The sequence below is a fragment of the Ochotona princeps genome, chromosome 9 (genome assembly GCF_030435755.1).
Source record: "Ochotona princeps isolate mOchPri1 chromosome 9, mOchPri1.hap1, whole genome shotgun sequence".
In the NCBI taxonomy this organism is placed as follows: Eukaryota; Metazoa; Chordata; class Mammalia; order Lagomorpha; family Ochotonidae; genus Ochotona; species Ochotona princeps.
In genome coordinates, this window is record NC_080840.1 from 67,366,019 (window position 1) to 67,389,850 (window position 23,832).

The 23,832-nt window shown below is 35.7% G+C and overlaps 1 protein-coding gene across 1 annotated transcript in view; it reads left to right on the forward strand.

Annotated features, from left to right (window-relative positions):
• Nucleotides 1-23,832, forward strand: part of RALYL (RALY RNA binding protein like) — a 360,797-nt gene that overhangs the window by 7,076 nt on the left and 329,889 nt on the right. The window contains exon 2 of the mRNA XM_058668767.1: nucleotides 7,649-7,927. Within this exon, the coding sequence (XP_058524750.1) occupies nucleotides 7,649-7,927 (279 nt within the window). The remainder of the gene's footprint in view (nucleotides 1-7,648; nucleotides 7,928-23,832) is intronic.

Sequence of the window (23,832 nt, forward strand, 5' to 3'; positions counted from 1 at the left end):
AGGATACATCAATTGGTTCATGGAAAAATTTGCTTGAAACACATCTATTTTGGTGGGAAATTTTGAAATCAATGCACAGGGTTTTTTTTCCCCACAATATAAATCTTCATGAACTTTTTAAAGATCTCCAATATTTTAGAATAATCCCTTGAAAAGTAATTCAGGGTTATACCAACATGTGGTTTACGTTTTGAATTCTTAATTTTCATTTAAATTTTAGATACAATTTCCAACTTAAAGTTGACAATTTGCTTTCTCTGTAAAAGTACTATTGGGATATTTTTATTGAATATGGAAGTTTTTAAATTTTTAAAAATGCCTGTCTGATCACTGGCAGAATAGTTATAATACCCATGACACAACCTAGAACTGTTCAGAGCTGTTGAGGCCATTTGGAGAGGCAGTGGATGCAAGATTTCTTTTTCTGCCCTTTGTTCTCTTTGTAAATCTGCCACTGAAATAAAAAATAAATATTAAAAAACCAAAAGTGATTTGTTTGCTTTTATCTCAGATGTTTTTGTGACTTGAGAAAAGTGGAAACAAGCTTAATACCTGCTAAGGTGCCTATGCACGGTAACATTATTTAGCATCAATGTTGGGTATTTAATATTTACCTTTGGTAATATTATTTAAGAACATAATGAAATGAAGGAGCAAATGATAACAATGGTTATATAGATCATGACTTTTATCCAACTTATATATTTTTTCTATGTACTTAAAACAATTTTTAAAAAAGATACTCAAATTTTAACCACAAAGATCCAATCTTTCCCAAGTATTATTTTTTAAAAAGCTATATTTTCCTTCATTTCAAGAAAAATTTCAGGTTATGAATGAAAAGTTTAATATAATTTTCATGATTGTCTTTATGAGTCACCAATTATATACCAATGATTTCTCCAGGATAAAATTGATGCCAGAAAATTGGTTCACAGAGCAGCTTCAATTTTTTTGTTGTTAAGCCGTTAACAGATTTTTAAACACCTCTTGAAAAAGTGGCGCTTGTATGGAGGAGACAACCTGTCTCTTTGTAATTTGTGGATATTTTTTAGAAAGAATAAGCTTATATCCAAGAATATATGTTTACTAATGTTTATTTTTTCACTTTAATTTCCCTAAATATTTTCCCTAGTTATTAATATGAGCAATTATATTCTAACTTGTTCAAGAAAGCAGTGCATGTGGATGAACTAGTATTTTGAAAACATCTGCTGTTTATGCATGATGGAAGTTATTATATCCTTTACCTTCTTGGTCTTGGGCCATATTTTTCTAATTTTTGAGATATTTGGGATTTTTTAATGGGGTGGAAAATGATGCATTTCTTACTGTTGAGTATCTAGGTCTATTTCTTTGAAGAGGCTTCTGAAGAAATGCTATGATTGTCCCAGATAGAATTTGAATCATTTTTACTTGCGACCTGTATTTAAGTTTTGATAGTAATCGCAGGATACATTAACACCAGGGATCATTTGCCCAGAATTATGGTGTCCTTTCTGATATCCAAACAATGCACAGGAAGTCAATTTGGACTCACCAGTGTGTTGTGGATGGTGAGTTGATTAAACAGGCTTTTGTTTGTCTTGGAATCAGGCTGTGTGCGCTTTCCCAGTAGCTTTTCAATCAGTCTTATGAAATTTTACTATTTACCTACGTATTGTCATAACCAATAGAGATGCAAGGGGACCCTAAGCAGATTTCTGGATTTGCTTCTGCACACCTGTCTTGTGTCAAGGAATCTTCCTCCTAGATTCCAGGATTCCTGAGACAGAACTCAGCTCTGTCTCTTCAACTTTTTAAGGTTCCATCTCTGATTAAAGTACCCCTATCAGCTCTGCCCAATACTCTGATTTGAACTGCTCTTTCCAGGCAGACAGCTGGGGCTATCTTGCATCCGACTTTCTGGATTTCTTTTCTCTCAGAAGTCATGTCTCTGAAATCCCTGTGGTTTAGTGTCTAAAGAATAGTTTCTTCATCTACATTTGCATGACTTTCTATAGTTTGGGTCAGAAGGGTTATTACTTCTTGGTGGTGATCGTGCCAATCCCACTTCAACTGAAGGCTCACCTGAGAAATACAAGCTGAGCATTATGGGTTGAGTCTTGTTTTCATAGTACGTTGAAAGCAAATTTACAACACTACAAGAAAACTCACTGTGACAAATGCTAGTAGAAGCAGTGAAAGTCTTTGCAAATGAAATCAGTGACATGTGAATTTTAGATGATTTTTAGTTGTGATTAGAATTATATAAATAACTATATGGTGTTACAGTTACAAGAATTATCCACATGGAATAAAAAGGATAAATTAAAGACAACAAGTGGGAATTCAGAATCCAGCCACACCATAATATTACATATTACTGAGGGTCACTATAAATGGTAGACTACCGTGTTTTGAAAATCACAGAGCTAACCTACTCTAACAGTTCTTTTGTTTCCATTTAGCTAGTATTTCTGTCCAGCCAGTAAAATGTTTGGAATGAAATGTTTACCTCTGAAAATAACTCATATTTGTAAAAACATGTATTAAATTATAACAAAACTAATATAATTTCTATAGAATATTTGAGCATTAGTGATGTTACTCTACACTGATTAAAAAAGAAACTTGTAAGGGATATATATTATACATATGCATATATGAGTCATTTATAAGAGATTTGTATATATACAATTAAATATATATAAAATTCAAGTGGGATTCAAAAAGTTTATTGCTGGAGTCCAGCTGCAACCAAGTTCAGAACTCGAGAAGGGTGCGTGAAATAGGCGTAGAAAGAAGAAACGGACCACTCTAATTCCAGGATCATTGTGGACAATACAAGAAAGCTGTCCACTTTATTTATACAGAAGCAGTCACAAGCTCTGGCACAGACCTTTTACGTCATGGTGTTGCATCCACTATACCACAGAGTGTGGCCCCAAGCAGTACAATTACAAAGTTTTCTTTTGGGGGCAGTTTGACATAGCTTCAAGGGGGGCACAATTTACAACAGTCTGAGAGGAAGGATTCCACATTCCTTGCTTATCTTGGCTTGCCAGCCCCCACCTGCTCTCCTCAGGTCTGGGCTCTAGCCTTGGCGCACCTGTGACAACCAGACCCCTACCTTGAATTATCTATGGGTTAGTAAGGCTGGGACCTTGGTTTATGGGGATTGGGGTCATTGGCATTAGTTGGACATTAGGCCTGCAAGCTCACACAGTTTGTTAGCTAGTCAAGTCAAGTAAAAGTTATAGCGGTGAAAAGAATTGCAGTTAGCAATGAGCCATGTTTACTCCATTTTGGTTTCAACTCTACAATGGACAAGTGAGTGCTTCCAAAGATAAATTCTGCAAATTGCTTCACCTTAAGACAGGGCATTATCCATTCTGACGTTGCAGCCAGGAATTCCTCAGTAGACAACACATCTTAATCAGTAATACACTTCTACTACAATTCTTGTTCTACAACTTATTCATCACTTAATGGGAGAGATACATCAAAAGAGAAAAAGCATAAAGGTCTAAGATAAAAGTGTCAAACATTAAATCTCTCTACAACTGCAGGCTCTACAATCTCATAAACAATCAAACAATAATCAAAATTATATTTTTATGATGTTAGTAAAATCGCCCTATATTTCCACTAGTTAAAAAATTATGAAAGCAGCTAAAACAACTACGTTTTCTATGCTCTAAAGAGTTGCAAGGACAGGCTAACCTTTAAGGTCACAGTAACTAGATTTTTTGCCATAACAGAATAGCCTTTAGGGTCACAGTAGCTATATTTTTTGTCATAGCAGGATGGCCTTTAGTGTCACAGTAGCTATATTTTTTGTCATAGCAGTTTCAGCTCATACTCATCAGTTCTATTAGTTTGTAGAATACTTATCAAGTCATTTCCCAGAAGGCATGCTATATGTCTGGGCCAGATTTCAGGGCAATGGGTAGGCACACAATAAGGTGTCCAAAAATGGCATGGGTTTAATTGTACTCATGAGCGCTGTTAAAGACCCCCTCACCAAGACATTATCAGTAACATTAACTCTCAAGCTCACGTTTGTTCCAACATGCAGGACACGACGCTCAAATCCTGAGGGTGGACTGGGAATGCCGGGCTGCTGGCCCAGGAACCACAGGACACATGTACTTGGTGGAAAAGAGTGCCACTTGCTCTTTATTTTACTCCTCATATATATACCTTCTTCTCTAGGGGAGGAGAGGAAGGGGAGGGGGTTTCTTGGAAGCAATTATCTTCATTGAAGCAGGGAAGGAACTAATCATCTATATTGAAACGGGAGGAACTAATCATCTATATTGAAACAGGGGAGGAGCTAATCATCTATATTGAAACAGGGGAGGAACTAATTATTTGAACAGGAACAAGGGTGGAGGTTCTATTATGCTTGCTTTACACAGGATGCTCTGGCCTAATACCCTGCTTGCTGTGGCCCTGCTTGCCCAAGACAGGCTTTGCAATGCAACAGGCTGTCAGGTAGGCCAAGTCTAAGGCCCATAAGTCTGTGGCTGCTAACACACGTTCGGTGCAAAAACCATCTCACAGAGGCAAACAATGCCTCAATAGATTACAGAATTCTTAGTGGGCTGGTTGAGTGTCCATGCAAAAACGGGGTGAGACTGGGTCAAGGTGGTCAGAGAAATCCACCTGGCACTGCCAAACAGCTGGAAGCTCCCCCAGGCCCTGCCAAGCAGGGGAGCTGTTCTCTTCACACCTTCGTGTTATTCACACCTACTGCACAGACCTCAGCAGTTTATAGAAAAATGGAATTAAAAGTCAAAGTTTGGTGGATGTTGGTAAAGTAGAAGACATCATTTAAGTGTGTGCATCTTTTGTCTGAGTTCCCATGTATGGGACTCTCGCTTCCTACTAATGTGCATCCTACAGGCAGCAGATGATTTAATTCTGTCTATGCCATCCATATGAATCCCTGATTTGAGTTGTAATCTTCCACTGTTGCAGAGCATTGGGGAGTAAACCAGTAGATTAAAGTTCTCTCCCTTTCAACAAAGATCAAAATAATGTTTTTTTTAATGTGGTGTAATTTTTTTGTGAACTTTTTGAAGCACATTAGTATTTGTATGTGAGTGTGAATATGATACATTTGTAGCTTTGTTTTTCTCATTTTGTTTGATTTTCTGGAGGTAATGGCTCGATTACAAGTCATTCTGATTGAAGCAATTACTTAAATGTATCTAGTCTAAAGCAATGAATAGCATCATGATCTTTGTTTCTAATGATATCTCACTTTTGTTCACAAATAAACAAATGTTTGTCTATGAAATTGGTGTACATTTTAATGAATTATGTATTATGTTGAGTGTCCGCCATGACTTAAAGCTTTGGTGGTCCCAGATGTAACAATGAACAAGCTAAAATAACAAAATCGTATGCTGTTTAATTATGATTTTCTTTAGGAGTTGTTGCTTTAAAAGATGTGTGTAAATTTTCAAACGTATTACCCTCACAAGCTTTTAACAACTTCTTAAGAAAGTTGCTTAAAATAGTTTAAAAATCACATGGTGTGCACTTATTTTGACAGTTATAATTTATTGTTATTATTTTATGATATAGTTCCATAGGCTCTAGAATTTCTCTCTCCCCCATACCAAATCTCCCTCCACAATCATTTCCAATATATTATTGCAATAGTATCGTTCTCCAAAAACAGTCATAAGTCCATCATTCTGCTATTTAAGTGTATTCTGATTTTGTAGATATGGACAATGACAGTGCAGTATCTTATTCTCAAGATGTATTTAATAATTTCTGTGGGAGTCCATCTTTGAGAGTAGAGATGCATACTGCACTGTAACTTCACAAATCCATATGATAGTCTGTATTAGTTGTAATATTTTAAATAGAGTTTTGAAATAAAAGTGTAGTAGTCACAGACAGTATATGAGCCAGCTAACATTAAACAATGTTCATCGATGTCAGTATGTGACCCCTGATTTATGTTTTTATTTTTTTATGTTTTTTTATTATCTTTTAATAATCTTTCTTAGTTGATTAGGGTACAAAAGATCAAGGGCTACAGGAAAGTGGGTAATACCATTGTTTTCACACTAATATTTTTTTCCTCTGTATCTGGGGTCAGATAAGAAACAAAGGGAAAAGCTCCACACAGCCTCCCACCCATCCCAGGTCCCGATGTGAGGTGCGCCCCGAGGGTCCTGACAATGAAGAGACTATGTCAGCCATTGGATTCTGAATAGGTTTCATTGTGATTGGAACGGCGACATTGGCAGCCATTCAGACCTGTTGAACTATCAAAACTCTTGAGCAGGGCCCTCGGAGTGACCCCTGATTTAACTTTTATTGTTCTACCATAATAGTTTCTATAAGCTAATAAAAATTATAGAAAATGATGCCTGAAAAATGTTAGGTTTTTCAAAGTTATTGTGTGATGTATAGATAGATACATGTTTAAGGTTTGAAAATAAATATGTAAATGTAGAAACACTTAGGAATAAAAGTTTAATTGGATTTATTTAGGCACAATTAAACACTCTGCCAAGCTCAGAAAACATTTTATAAACACAAACACTTTTTAGGCAGCATATGGGCATTGAGTTAAGTAGATTAAAACATGGGTAGAGAATAAAGTATGAACAGTTACTCGGGTTACTGAACTGCTAATCACAGATGAAAATTCACTACACGTGCTTTTCTTTGACAAAGGAGTTGATATGTGCTATCTGTTCTATTAAAAAGCATGCATGAAATCAGTTCTCATTAAATCTCTTATTTTAAAATTATTATTTTCTGATATTGACTTCTCTGATTTTCTGGTTTTGATAAATGTTCTCTTTCACAGTCTCTAATGAAATGAATTATTAGTATACGATAGTACAGCTCTGATATTGAAATAGACAATTTGCTTACCTGTTATGCAAAAGTAGAAATAAAATGCATGTTTTCAAATAGCAAATGGTGTTTTCATTACTAAATTTCTACAATATTGATAAGACTCTAGTCAAATTCGGATATTCTTTTTCACTGATAGACAAAAGTGGCTTATTCACATAAATTTTCTGAAAAATGGGAACTTAAAAGTGAAAATACAAAGCTTGAATATTATATAAATAAATCTCATGTTAAAAACGCATGTTAAGTAATTATTAGTATGGTATGTTGGAGCTTTCAATTGACTGGGATGATACTCTGCTGGCTCTGTCATCAGACCAGAGAGGGTATACCTAAGAAGCCGTTGAACTTGACGGGACAATAAGATGCTGGACTCTATGTTTGGTATACGCTTGCAATGGGGAAATCTCAACTGAACTTGAGCTGTGGTTATGCAGCAAGGTGGAGGAATCCACCATGGTGGGAGGGTTTGGGGAGGGGTGGGGAGAACCCAAGTATCTATGTAACTGTGTCACATAATACAATGTAATTACTGAAGTTAAATAATAAATAATAAAAAAAAATAGATACTTCTAGAAGAAAAAAAAAGTAATTATTAGTATGTTCTATGATTTAGCTTGAGATATTTACCTTCCATGACATCTAATATTCTTTGAAGGAAAAATCTGGAATTTGGGGTAGGTTTCCTGAGTGTAATACTGAAAAACTTTGACGTGCCAGTGACATACATTCAATCTAACACTTTACCCTTTTATTGTTTGTTTCTTTTTGTAAGGATCAACACAAGGCGAGCCAATCATGACTGGCAAAACACAAACCAGCAACGTCACCAATAAGAATGACCCCAAGTCTATCAACTCTCGTGTTTTTATTGGCAATCTAAATACAGCCATTGTTAAGAAAGTTGACATTGAAGCCATTTTTTCGAAGTATGGAAAAATAGTTGGATGTTCAGTCCACAAAGGTTATGCATTTGTACAGTACATGAGTGAGAGACATGCAAGAGCTGCTGTGGCTGGAGAAAATTCCAGGATCATTGCAGGTCAACCACTTGGTAAGTCATCTTCCTGTTATGGATTTCGTATTATTGTTCTCAGCTCTGCACATACGTGGTGCGGTTTTGTCTATCTCAGAATCACTGTCATGGTTATCTCTTCTTTAGGCAATTGTAATATATAGACATTTATCATTTTTATTATTTTCTTGTTCTCATAGTGTTGTACATATTAGTGTCTTATTTTCCCACAAATTCATGAACTGAAGTTTGGCTTGATATGCTTACTTCTATCAATCCTAAGAGCCAGACAAATAATAAATATAAATCACATTACTTTGACTTGAAATGATGTATTTCTCCAAGAAAACATTATTCCAAGTGAAATAGGATTTTGCTTAACAGATAGCATTCTCTCTGCATGTTCTGCTTTTACCTTTTGGGGAAAATGTGTAGAAAAAACAAAAGGCAATGCATTTTTTTTAGGAATTGGAATACTATAAACCGCTAAAGTTTATTAGTTGGAAGATAAGTGCATTGTGCCGATCTAATCATTATCAATAATATTTGTAACCAATGACTAAGAATAATCAAACTGCTTTTTCAAAGGCAGAACAATGTTCTCTGAAGTAAAATTAAAATATTTGGGAGAAAATATTTTGCAATTATCATTACTGCAAGAAATAAAAGTAGATAATTATTTACATGTTTTTACTTGTGATGATGCAATATACAAGATCTTCAATAAGTTTCTATAAAATAAGCTGTCTGAAAAATTATGTAAGAATTGTGTAAGTTTGTTGCACATCAATAAATTTCTCTGCTGACTTCATTTTTTGAATACTTCAAAAGTGCCATAATAAATTAATGATTTGTCTTCTGCACATACCAAATTAAATAGATCCCTCTCTTGAATATACATTAGGCTGTACAGCTTAATTTGTCCAAGTCAAAGCTCATTTTTCATATCCCCATCTGCATACTCCTGTGCCTCTCCATCATAATAAACAGACCCCTAATTCCTCACTTTCTCGAATAAAAACCCTAATGTCTACCTTGATTCCCCACTTATCGCTACACTCCAATTACAATCCATTGTAAGTTGGTTTGATAGTATATCCTAAGCTAAATAACATTTCAGACCTGCAATGAAGGCCATCACATACAAGTGATTGTTCTATCTCAATTGGCCTGCTGAAATAAGCTTCCAGCTTGTAAAATCTAAATTATACTATATGTCATTAAGCTCCTTCTAAGCCTTTCTCATGCATCGTAAGGTTTACAATCTACCTTACTGATGATGTCCTAGACTGTCACATCTTCTACTTCATCATATTCTCTCTGCCCTCTGATACCACCATGCTAGTGCTGTTAACCAGAACATGCTTCTGACATCGTAAGATCATTCCTATTGATTCCCTCTGCTCAGAAGATCGGACTTTCTAGGCTTTTGCTCCCTTGTTTATTGAATGTTATCATCATAATTATGCCCTGTCCTACTCATTGGCAGGCCTCCCCTGGAACAGCCTACCCTACCACACAAAGATCCTCAGCTCCTTCATCTTCAGAGTCTATTTTACAATTCTGCTTTACGATTCCATCTTATATTTTAATGTATGATACTGTGTATGGCATCCTCACAAAAGAATATTAAGAATAATGTGTCACTGGGCTATATAGTCTAAGAGAAATGAATGCAGGGGTAATGGAATTCATTAAAATATGAGTGACATCTGAAATAATAGTCTTGTGCATTGGTGGGGTGGAGAGACAGACCTGTACAGTCACTACCATGGAGAAATGTACTTTGTATTTGCATTTCTCTCATTCATTTTTGTTATTTTAGAGAGAGCTAATGTTTTCAAATAGCCATTGACAAACTCTTTTGTTTTAATCTTTTGCTTTCCTTAGTATCCCCATTATAACTGCTTTCCTTGATATGGGGTGTTCCTGACGTTTTTGTTCCTGTTTTTCCAGTTTCAATTCTTATTTCACAGCAACATCATGGCCAATTATAAGGAAAGATCCTATCCTAGTTATTTTTGTGTCGTTCTTTACTGCAAAAGTGAAAGTGATTTGCAGAAACACATTTAATTATTTTTATATAAAATTGATTATTAACATAAATCCAATTGTGAGTTTGATTCAAGTTTAATGAACTATAGCTGACTGAATCGTGTTTTCTATTGTTTCATATCAAACTTCAGTTGATAACTGTTTTTCTTAAATGATATGGAAAGCTAGAATTATACACACTAAAACTGAGGTTCTTTCCTGAACACAGTAAAAAATATAATAATCCCCAATCAGTTTGTTTTGAGAGATTAGAGCTACATCGCTCCTGCGATAAGATACCTTTTCAGCCATTCTGTTTGATTCCTTTCTTAGTGTTGTCTTGGGAATATTTCCAAAGAGATAGTATTTAATCAGTCATCTTCACAAATTTTGTATACACTTATGACAAAAGTGTCACTCTTTTAATTGAAACCTCGATTTTCACTTCTGTTTAAAATGAATGCTTTTTGATGCAAAGCAAATGTTTCGCTATTTTAGTAACTGCTTTGATTTAGCTCAAGTGTTTAACCCTTTCTTGGACTATGTTGCTAGAATTTCAGGCAAAGACATATCCCAGTGTTTCCCTACAGGAAGTACATTGACTCCTGCCTTTAGGTGCTATGGCTTCAGTTTTGGTGATTTGGGAAAAAAACTTAGGTTCAAATAAACCAGACACGTGCTTCTTAATCCTTTTTTTTTTTTTTCATTTTCCAATAAATCCTCTAAGGTATGTCTTCTACAAATCCATGGGCACACTTAATGTCAAATAAAATTATTATGGATAACTTAATAGAAAATTAATAGGTTTGTTCCACAACCTGTCTACATATCCTCATTTCTCTTTAGCATGGGAAAGAAATTAAAATTGAATCAGCCATGCATGCCATGAGCTTGGCTTATAACTTTAGTACTGTTGTTTTACTTGATCTCGAATAATTCATTCAATGCATTTTGTGTATTTTACTCTGACTATCACCTACCTTTTGTTTTTATTATTTAAGAATGTTCATATATGTCTTTGGAGTTTAGAATTAAACACTGTAATGTAAGTCCTACGTTTTATGGAGGTTATTAAGGTGTTCTTAAAATCAGAACAGGGCATCCATGTGATGAAACCTAAAAATGTATTGTGAATATTAACAAGTATAGTGTTTTAATTCTAAAATTAAAAGATACCTGGAGGATTGCAAATTGAAGGTGATATGATAAGAGGTCTTTCTTCCAAAGGATTGTCTTAGTCAATTTATAGATGAAATAGGATAGGAGTTATGTATACCTAGAAATAGCAGCATAGGCTTGTTGTTTGCTAATGAGCTCGCATGTCAAACTTTAGAAATAAAATGGGGAAGAGAGACAAAAGGAATTGAATCAGTAAGACAATATAGCTAGCCAAAACAGAAATGGAGGTAGATGGAGAAACAGGGAAAAAATATCAAAAATGAGCCCAGCATTTCTTAGTTGTCTGTTAGATAGTCTCATAAATTATCAGAACTATGGAGAGTGACTTTCTAAAGGAAAAAAAAAATCATGATTTAAAGCAATGAGTCAAGACTGGCTGTATGCTATGAAAGTTAATGTGCATACTTAAGGAGATACAAATATATATATATATATACATATATATATATATATAACTAAAATCTTGATACACTGGCACAAAAGTGCGTGGAGATATTGAAATTGAGGGCACAGATTTATGATAATCTTTCCTGATAAAAACTATGTAAATGGATAACTCATCTGTGTAGGGCACATTTGATAAGAAGAGAATCGTGGTACAAGTAGATCTGTGAAGAACAGAGATCCTTAAAATAAGCTCTCTGATAAACCCTTTGTGATGATCTGAGTGCAGAATTATTATTTTTAAGTTGTCAGATTTCCCAACTCTGATATATGCAGGTGTTCCTATCCATCCTGTATTATATGATCACTTTCCTAACTATAGAGTCTGTAGGTCACATACCTTAAACTGCTGTTGATATCTAAGTTGCAAAGCCATATACACAAATTGTTGTTTGTTGTTGTTACTTAAATGTAAGGATATCTCACTCTTAAATTTCTGTCCAAATCACTATGTCCTTCCACTCCGTAGCAGAGAAGACTTCAACTTACTAGCCAATGGCCATCTTCTGTTCAGTAAAGCTATTTTCATAACTAGGAATTACTCTACCCCAATTGCAAGTCAATAATTTGCAGGCCTAGAGCAATGGTTATTTGACTTATTTGACAATAGTAAACCTGAAAGTTTCACATCAAGAACTGCATATTCTGCATAACAAAAATAAGCTGCCTATTTCAGTGGAAACAACTGTACAAGGGATTTGAGCTTTTAAGATGCATTTGGTGGGCCCGGCGGCGTGGCCTAGCGGCTAAAGTCCTCGCCTTGAACGCCCCGGGATCCCATATGGGCGCCGGTTCTAATCCCGGCAGCTCCACTTCCCATCCAGCTCCCTGCTTGTGGCCTGGGAAAGCAGTTGAGGACGGCCCAATGCATTGGGACCCTGCACCCGCGTGGGAGACCCGGAAGAGGTTCCAGGTTCCCGGCTTCGGATCGGCGCGCATCGGCCCGTTGCGGCTCACTTGGGGAGTGAATCATCGGACGGAAGATCTTCCTCTCTGTCTCTCCTCTGTATATATCTGGCTGTAATAAAATGAATAAATCTTTAAAAAAAAAAAAAAAAGATGCATTTGGTAAAGATTTATTTGTTTTTATTAGAAAGGTAGATACACAGAGGAGGCGAGACGAAGAGGAGGATCTTCCATCCGTTGATTCACTTCCCAAGTGACAGTAATGGCCAGACAAGAGCCAATCTGAGGCCAGGAGCACAGAGCTTAGGTGCAGTGTCCCAAGCTTTGGGCCATCCTCCACTGCTTTCCCAGGCTACAAGCAGGGAGCTGGATGGGTGAGTTCAAGGTGAGAACTTGAGCTATTAGGCTATCTTGCCTGGCCCGTAAGATGCATTTTAAATTCTTTTCAAATTCATACAAAACGAAAATTATTTTAGAAGTTGATAAACTCTACTAAAAATATAATGTTGATTACTATGGTTGTTCAGAAATTGGAGCTCAACATCCTGAAAGTTTAATTTGGATTTTGAAAGCAGGTCATAATCCCAGGTCTTAATTATTCAGTGTGTGGTTTTTCTTCTTCTTCTTCTTCTTCTTCTTCTTTTTTACTGTATTGACAGACAATCATAAATTCTATACTAGCGATACTTATAGAATCCCTTGAGTTAGTTCTTTGGACTACCACAGTGAGATATTAAATCATCCCTGCCATAAAAACAAACAAAAAAAAAAGGTAGCAAATCTTGACAAGGAGGTGGAGATAGGGAAACCACACAGTGTGCAGGGATTGTCAAGTAGTTAATTTACTGAGGAAGACAGAATGGAAAATTCTAGAAGCAATAATAATAATAATAAAATCAGAAACCTAGAAATAGAACTGCCATGTGATCCAAGAAACCCTATACCAGATATATAACCAAGATGTAAAATCACCGTATCAATGACACCTGTTCCACCATGTTTATCATAGCATTGTTCACAACAAAGGTGCCCAAGAAAATGTGACTCATGTGCACAAAGGATGTTTTCCACCATGAAAATGCATGAAATTATATCAGTTGCCATCAATTGTAAGGAACTGAGGACATCACCTTTAGTAGAATAACCCAGACTCAGAAAGAAAATAGCGACATTTCTTCTCTCATGTGTTGAAGCTTAAATGCAAAAGAAAACAAAACAATAAAGAAAAAAACCGCAATCAGAACACAGAATGTTGACCGTTACAGATTGAAAAGTGTGGGAAGGATGGAAGGAATTTGCACAATAAAATAGGAAGCTGGTGTGGACCATAATTTGTGACAAATATGTTAAAATGTTACTAGAGAGGAAGTGGCATAATGGATTTAGGAGAACTCTTTCCTTTCTTTCTTTCATAATTTTTGCTTTGTAAATTTAAAACTATTCTGTAATAAAATGTTAATAATAAAAACAGAGAAGGCAGCAAAAAAGGGAAACAAAAAACAATTTCAATGAATAAATATCTATTTTAAGCCTAGTATATGCATTAACTGCCTCTATGCTGATAATCTTTTAAAATTGAGTGTAGTAAATGAAATAAAAATCAAGAATTTTATAATGTATGTTCATGAAATTATGTTAAGGCAAAGCAATTTAATGTACCATACCTTATATCAACATAAGCAATGGTTGATTGGAAGCAAATTTGTTCTAGGAAGTTAGATTCCCTAAAGGCATATGAAATATCAACTAATAATTTGAGCTTTTCCTCCTGAGGTTTGGCCATCTGCATGCTTCACTTCAGACCAACTAAGCTAAAACAAATAAATATCCTTATTTCCTCAATTTGCAGGACATATTTCCAGTCCTGTTTTCACCCCCTTTTCTGTCTTTTCCTCCTTGCTCTCTCCTTCCCTCCTTCCTTTGTCTCCCTCTTTCCTTCCTTCCTGCTTTTTTCATTCATTCATTCATTGTTTTGGTTCTTTTTGCTTTCTGAATTTTGTAATCAAGGTATGTTCTGTATCCAAATGCTAGGTAGACATATTTATTTTGGGTGTTTCTTGCCCCATTTATATGCTATTTTGTCTAGACTATATCTTTGTTTCATAGTTTTCGGTCCATCCAAATAGTGTTTGGGGCCTGTGATCTCATGTCTGACTCAGTTCATAGCCTGTGACACATACTTCAGAATTACTGTCCTTTCTTTTTCCCACTGATCTCATTCCCAGGTCACTTCCGCTGTCTGAGGACATTTATATGATAAATATACCCTTTAGTATTTATTTAGAGAAATGGTCATTTATACACAAAAGGATTTCAAATAAGAAAGGAATTGAATAGGTAAATTTTGATATTGCTACTTTCCAATCGCAAATCAGAGTATATTCTGTGAATTACATACAAGAAAGGAACAACAGCCATAATGGAATACAGTGGCATTACTGTTTCCAATTCTTAATCACATTATCTGTACCACAATGGGAAAAGGATGTTACTTTTCATCCCCCGCTTATGCTTTTGATTGATAATGAAGATTGCTAAAACAATTCGTGCATTTTGGAACATACTGCTTAGGAGTTCTAAAAAGCGAGAATCCAGCTGCGATGTTATTCATTCTGAAAATATATGCAAAAAGTACGATTTCTGTAATATAAAACATTCTTGTAAAATGTATCAATATTCATTGAATTGACTTTACTTAATTTAAGGAAGTTAAATAATGTGCCATCTTCCTAATATTTCATTGAATTTCTGAGGTTATTGTTATTAGTATCGATTACAATTTAAACTATTTTCATTGGCGTTTTTTCTGAAACTCAATATGTGGAAGTGAGGCAAACTTTTAAAAATGTTTAATATTGGCAATATTTATGTGAGAGGTTACACAAAGTGACCTTTCCTAACAAAAGATTATGAACAGGTTAGACTTTTTGATCAGTGCCAATTTTATGTAACTTTTAATTATGCTGTCTTGATTGTCTGCATGCTATAAATAGTTTAATATCTTTCTGATTATTTCTCTGTGACAATTCTTGCAAAAGAAAACTTACATATTTCAGAAATCAGTTATTAATTGTTGGAACAACCAAACACTAGAATTAGTTTTATCTGCAGAAATGATTTTATTTCCAAATTCATATATAAATCCCTGTCTTTAACGAAAAAAGTTCTAGTTTGGGAAATGAATATGTAATATAGAGAATTAAGATAATTTCATCACATTATGCATGTCTTGAACTATGGAAAGAATTTGAAATTAGAGAGCAACGAATGGATATTTTTAAATTTCAAAGCCAGACTTGTAAACATGCTTTTTAATTCTGACCCTGAAAGAAGCAATGGAAAAGCATTAGTAGAGAAAAAGACGTTAGATAAATAGATGTACTGAACATGGGGAAATATGAGGTCAAATATCAAATGCTTGCAACAATCTCTCAAGCATGCAATGAAAGAAATGAGTTTGCAATGCTGTGTTAGCCTCATTCACTGGTTTGCACCCACAATGATTTCTATAGAATACAAATCTAATCATGTGACCCTCTGATTAAAACTTCATTTTTAATTAGAATCTTTCATTTTTCTCAGAAGAAAAGATTGAAACCAGTGCTGTGTTCCACAGGTTTTATGAAGTAAGTTTCTTGGTCTTCTGTAGGCCAAAGTCATAGTACTATCAGCCTTGCTCAGTTCCCCATCTGACATTCAGTTTTTTGAACAATGCATGTTCTTTTCTTCCTGATGGCCTTTGAAAATGCTGGTTTTGGCTGTTCGCATGTCTATAGATATATAGATATATTTACTGATCTTACCCTTTGCAAGTACGAGCACTTCCACAGAAAATACTAAGTAGGCACTAGATGAGCCACTGAGTGGATGGCTAGTTGGAGGGATGCGTAAATTTGTTTGAAGAACTTGTACCCCCATTGAGAAAAGGGCAGCAGGCGGAGAAAGGCAGAAGGGGAGGCGGAAGAAGGCAGAGGGGGAAGAAAGGAGAAACAAGAAAGGAGCAAAAGGAAGAGCTGTGAGAAGCGGTAGTTGCAACTTGCGCAGGTGTTATTAAAACACAAGTACAATGGTGTGGTTCTGGTTGTGCTCTCTGGTAAGATGATCAGGCAATCAATATCTCTACAAGCTAGATACCAAAGAGGCAACTGCCCAGTGGAACTAATTTAACTTTTGTGAATACAATCCTTTCTTTGATACACATCCAATATTGAGAAAAAAAGTCATGAGGAAATAATTTTTTTAAAGATTTATTTTTATTACAAAGTCAGATATACAGAGAGAGGAGGAGAGACAGAGAGGAAGATCTTCCGTCTGATGATTCACTCTCCAAGTGAGCCGCAATGGGCCGGTGCTGTGCCGATCCGAAGCCAGGAGCCAGGATCTTCTTCCGGGTCTCCCACGCGGGTGCAGTGTCCCAATGCATTGGGCTGTCCTCAGCTGCTTTCCCAGGCCACAAGCAGGGAGCTGGATGGGAAGTGGAGCTGCCGGGATTAGAACCGGCGCCCATATGGGATCCCGGGGCGTTTAAGGCGAGGACTTAAGCCACTAGGCCACGCCGCCGGGCCCAGAGGAAAGGAATTTTTAAATGTTTATTTTGATGCAATGAATTTGAAATCCATGCATTTTGTCATGATATATATTTTCCATTAACTTTTTGAAGACCTCTTACTGTAATGTTAGGGTGAATAATACATTGGTTTAAAGATTTTTTTATTCATGCAAAATTTCCTATACATTCCTTCAAATGTCAAGTCTCATAATTTTCTCTCAGTAATAATTTAATGTTTGCACAGTATTTCTCCATTGCCAAAGCTCTGCTATGCATGTATTATCTTTTTAATTAATAGCAATACTGAGACGTAAGTATTTGCTAGTTTTGAGCTGAAGAGAGGGAAATGATTTTGCCCCTATGACACAGTTGTGGTACAAGATTTCGAAGTGCTTTTTCTTATTGTAATTATTTGTATTCTTAATACTTTTCAATAATTTACTTCATGTGCATGTGGTGCCCATATACCTTGTCCTCCAAATACGAATACCTTGGAGAGTTAAAAGGTTTACTACCCGTGAATATGCTGTGATATTAAGCTAAATGAATATTATTTTAGACAAATGTGGAATGTGTGGCTATCCTTATTACCACTCTTCCATACTGAAAAGAAGTGCTAACCTATTTGATTCTTCCTATAGAACAAATATTTTATATTAGTTAAAATATGTGATCTCATTGTCATCATTCTGACACGTCACTAGTTAGCACATAGAAGTGTATATCTCCATCGCGTAAGTTACAAAGAATTAACAGGTGCAGACAGAGAAGGAAGCAGGATCCTTTCTTCCCATGTTCAGTGCTCAGATTTTCAGAGCTCTGACATATCACAGTGCATGGTGTCATGTGGACAGCAGATGGATAAGGGGAGAGAAAGGTGATGCTGTGGCACGTCTGCGGTTAAAGCCAGGAAGCAGTCCCTTCCCATATGCTCACACTTGATTACTCTCAACAGGATGTAATTGAGCCTGGGCAGCCACTTCCCATCAGTAACCAAGTAAGCAGGAAAATGTAAGGTTTGGTACAGTATTTGCTGTGGGTGATTTCAGCTAACATGAAGTCAATCTCAAAGGCTGGTCTGAAGAGAACAATTTGTATCTATTATGTATCATTGGGCTTAATGTTACGCTCTTACGCCACATTGTTTTAATATGTACATCCACATGTGTTCAGTGTTGACATATTTGTTTCCGTATTCTATTAGCCAGGACACCAAGCATGATGATGACGTTTTTACATTCCGTTTTGCCCAGTTGCAATGAGCTATTTGTCCAGTCTTTGGTATTCTCTTACTTTTGCTGTTGCTCAATGATGATCTGTCACGCAGTATTATGTTGACTGTATTTTACAATCTCCTGGGAAATATGTACATACCTTTACATCAGTATGTCTCAACCTTTGCAGTGTTAATATTTTGCTCTTTTAGTTTGGGGTTCTCTTCTGTGGTATAATGTAGGAAGTTAAGTAATTTCTCTGACTTCAATCCACAAGATACCCTTAAGTGACAACCAAAGAAAATTTATTGAGATAATAAATAAATATCCCTGTGGATCAATATCATCTTTCATTAACCACTCTAAATTATATGCAGTGTATGCAGTGCCTGACCATGCAGTAAGGACAGATTGACAGGGAGCCTGGGGTAAAATGATGACTAGGGATAATCATTTTTGACAATGTAGTGTATTGCAAAACTCTTTAGAAAGTGCAGGACACTTGTGGGGAATTCTGTCATGAAAATCTTGTAGAACATTTCACAAACACCGCAGGTGAGCAAGAACACGTTTAACAAGCACAATTTTATGACACTATTAACATTTTTACTGGTGAAAAAAGTTACTTTTTGCTTTAGCATGTAAAGAACATATAATCAGCCCACATTCTCAACTGAATGATTGGCAAAGCTTCTGTTTCCTAATTTATAAACAGAAATTAATCCTTCAGGTAGATTCAGCATCAGTAGCAAAGACTTATGCAAGTATAATTAATGAAATGCTTCAGTTTTTCTTACCAAATTTTAAATGATTCACCATTACTTCTTTCATCCTTCCCTAGTGAGATGTCTAACAATTGCTTTGTTTCAGGCATCCAGTGGGTCGGTAGATTTTATATGAAGTTTTCACAGTGATTATCAATTGCAAAGAGCTATATATGAGGAAATGTTTAGGGATTTGTGGAAAATAAAACATAAGCAGCGTTTTGAAATCCATGCATGATCTTCTTTAAAATACATAGTGCATATCTGTTATGAAATTTCTGAAGATCTCTTGTATGGTTGTACATTATATTTATTTTCAAAATACTGGTTACAAGACTGCCAAGGGTCTTTAATACGCTGCAAATGAATGAAGTGTAAAGGGTTGACTGAAATGGTAGTTGGTACAAGTTACATTGGTCTGCCTTTCCATGGTTGATAAATGTGATGTCATTGCTTATCAGTAGCTTGTGGTAACAATAAGATACTGTAATAATATCTGATATAATAGCTGATATATAATATTCTATAATCAAAGTTCTCCAACCATTTTAACATATACACCATTGCATTTGAAACGATTACTTCATCATGCTTGGAATGGTAAGATTAGCAGCAATTCTGAACTGTTTAACTATCAAAACCACTTGAGCAGTGCCCTCGGAGCATGCCCCATGTCAGGGACCCTAGGATGGGTTGGAGACTGGTTGGGGCTTCTCCCTTTATCTCACCCCTTACACCAGATCCAGGAAAAAAAAAACCTGTGTACAGGTCAATGAGCAAATCAAAGGTTGTGGTTAAGAACTTGTTTTTTTTTTTTTTTTTTTTTTTTTTAACATACTGGTTACGCAAAACCATGTCAATTCCATAATGTTACAAATCACTGTTAATGTTATATTGGGACTCTTAATTGACTGGGATGATATTCTACCAGCTCTAACTTTGGACCAGAAATGGTCTCCCCAAGAAACTGTTCAACCCATCTGGACAATAAGTAGCTGGACTCTGTGTTTGGTATATGTTTGCAGGGAAAGAATCTTGATTGAATTTGAACTGTAATACTGCACCAAGGTGGAGGAATCCCCCAGGGGGGAGGGGCGTGGGGGGGGGGATTCCCAGAGCCTATGAAACTGTCACATAATGCATAATAATTAATTTAAAAAAAGTCAAAAAAAAAAAAAACCTGTGGAAACAATGTTCTTACTCACTTTCCTGTAGGCCTTGACCCTTTGTGCTCTAATCAACTACGTAAACATTATCAAAATAAAATAATAAAAAGAAAAATTAAATGATTATTTTCCTGGCATCCTTCATGGACACTAGACAGTGGATTTAATGGGTCTCAATCTACAAATAAGGAAATTCTTTAATGTACTGGATGTAATAGAGAACATGGTTTCATGAAGACGCAAGTCTCAGAACTTCCTTCTACCAAATTTCAAAATTACCATAAATTATGCTCAACCCTACTACTTAAATTTCACATAAAATATCTGGTATTTGTTTAAGAACTCTTCATCCTTATCCTTCACTATGATCCATTAGTGAATATCAAAAGCAATGCATAGACCATAAAGCATAATGCACGTTTGAAGTTTTAAGTAATTATCAAGCTAGTTAAAATTCTGTAAATAAATGCTGATTAGTAAACTTCCATGATAGAGTGAATTATAGCGCTAAAGTTCTGTCACCCAGCAGACACATGAGCCCACATGTATTACAAAGCCTGCAAGATTTGCTTTATGTTTCTAAAACTGGTTATTTCACTCAATCAGTGAACCTAACATTGTGAAAGCAGGATAAGAGTGCAATTTCTTTACCAGGAGTATCACCTAAAACCCCTGAGCAACATTTGAAAGGACCTTAGCAGCTCTAATTACTAATTGTTATTTAATCCCTACAGAAAATCTACAGACAATAACAGATAAAATGCAGTACCTCAAGTTGCCTTTTAATCTTAGGAATAATGTGACTGAAAGTCTGGATTCATTTTAAGATACCATGTATATTTCTGGGAACATTTTTTCAGACACTACACGTGGAATTGTGTGACATGTGCAATAATGTGTATTAGATGCTTTCCAAACCTGTTAAACCCCAAAAGACATGCCCCTGCCTGCATGAAGTAAGCTTAAAAATAAAGTTGTAAAATATCATAAAATAATAAATTAGATGACATATCTACGAGAATATTGTAAACTAAAAATCTGATTACGTAATAGTATCATGAAATGGACATGACAAATATAAGATGAGGTAATTTCATGTTATCAAAACCAGAAAAAAACAAAGGTTATGTAAGTTAATTTAAGGAAGGCTTTGTTGGATCTGTAGTAAACTAAAATGGCTAAGTAAGAAATGATGTATAATGAGAAGTGGAAAATTCAGTATAAAGCATTGCTAGATTTCTAATAATTTATTTCACTTAAAAGTCAGAATTAGAGAGAGAGAGATTTCTATCCACTGTTTCACTCCCCAAATAGCTGCTACAGCCATCCAAAGCTGAGAGTCAGGGATCTCTTCCGTGAAGGTGCAGGGCCCATAGGCTTGAGCCATCCTGCTCTGCTTTCCTAAGGCCACAAGCAGAGAGCCAGAAACAAGAGCAGCAGCAGGGACACAAACAGGAGCATACAGGGGACTCCAGCACCCCAAATGAGGAATTACACAGGCGTCCCACGGCGCCATCCCCATTTCCAGATTTTTTTCGGAGTTTTAGCGTTGTAAAATCTATTGCTGAAGGTCTCTAAGAAAATGTTCATTTGAATTTAATTGATTTCAATCTAACATCAGAAAAAGATTTGCATATTAACCTTTGAATGATTCTTAGTGTTTGAATGATTCATGTCATCCTAATACACTGGTATACATTCTGTTGTTTATAAATATGAAGCTCATGCTTCCTTGTGTTCATTTAAGACTCAATGTTTTGCTTATTTTTTTACTTATATGTGTTAATTGACAACAGTGTGAAAATTGTATGCATGCATTCAGCATGTAAAAATCAAATCAGATTAGTTACTATTTTCCTCTCCTCAAAAATGAAAAAAAAACTAATGCTTCATAATTTTATGTTTTCTGAGTTTAAATCAAAGCAGAGAAAAGAAAATTACAGCAACTAATGTGTATGAATGCTGGTGTGTTAAGAGTTCAGACCTGCAGTGCGATTTTCTGTTAGAATAGCCTGGCTTCTGAGTAAGAGTTCTGTGACCCTGGGGGAATTGCTAAAGGTTTTGTCTCTGTCTCTTTCCTTGTCAAATGGAGTGACCATCATACATTGTGCGTCACAGTGCTGCTGCGTCGATTAAATCCCCCAAACTGTGCAAAATCGGTAAAACATTGCCTGTTATGTACAAATGCTGTAAAGGCCTAAAGGTAGAAGTACTAGTCATCCTATTGTTGACACATCTCAAAAACATATTTATGTGAATTGACAAAAAGTATTAGCCTGGATTGGTATTTCTGGGGTCCTGTGCAAGAGCTTAACCTCTCTACACTTTGCCTCACTTGATTGGAGGACAAGAGGGCCAGACCTTGATGGTTTTTATTAGGGTTTGTGATTTTGGAGTTTAGCTAAAGTGATCTCACTCAGTGTTCTTAAAGATATCTTTCTGTGTTTCTTTTTCATTTTAGCATTTATTTTTACAATTAATATGTATGAGCTGGAATTTTTCTACAAAACGTAATAATACACCAGCTTTATGCATTTATAAAATGGAATATAAATGAACACCATGTGATTTGCTTGAGAAATTCTTCTGTTCTTATTGGTTGGATCTGTCCAACTATTTTCTTAATCTGTGTCAATATCTCTCTTTCTCTCTCACCTATCTCTAACATGTTGCAAACATATGGCAAATAGTACTGAAACATTGTGAGTGTCATTTGGAGCATTTAATTCCCTGATTGTTCATTATAAGTGTATTTATTAGCATATTCATTATTCATCTAAATTTACTGATTAACTCTTTCCCAATCATGGAGAGGTTGCCTTTACTCTAAGGATAGAAAAATTTGTAACATCTTTGAATGTTTTTGAAAAAAAAAATTAGTATAAGCAGGAAAGATTTTATGTGTTCCATGAATATAGTTCCTGTGATCCCCAAATCCCTTCTTCCTCCATCTTTCCTCACCAGCTTTTGCAAGGAAGTGATTTTAATTCTCTGTACTTACAGCTTTAATTTGCCACTAAACATGATATTCAACAAGTAAAAGTAGGAAGACCTCAGCTCTGTGGGTGTATATGTAACAGCTAAAATTGAGGCATGGCACGATGGCTCAATGACTATATTTTCACCTTTTAAGTATTGTGATTCTACAGAGGCACCAGGTCACGTCCTGGATGCTCCACTTCCCATTCAGTTCCCTGCTTGGTAGCCTGGGAAAACAGAGGAGGATGGCCCAATACCTTGGAACCTTGCTCCCACATAGGAGACCTGAAACTGCTCAGGTCGTTGTGGCCACTGGGGGAGTGAACCAGCAGATGGAAGATTTTTTCTCTCTGTCTCTTCCACTCTCCATGAGTCTGGTCTGCCTTTCCAATAAAAATAAATACATTTACAAAAAAAGAGCTAAAACTGGCAATCATATACCAAAATGACCATTTCAATCCTATACGTGTTTGGTATTTGATATTAGCTGCCACGTATCAGAGAATATGTGTGATTTTTGTATTTTGAGACTGTTTCATTTAACCAAACACAGGAATTCAGTTTCTTATTGCTGATCAGTATTCCACTCCACATTTTCTTTATCTCGTCACTAATTGATGAACATATAGGTTAATTCCACAGGATAGCTTTGTGAGTTGAGCTGATATAAATAGGAGGTAAAAATAACTGTGATATACTGATTTAATTT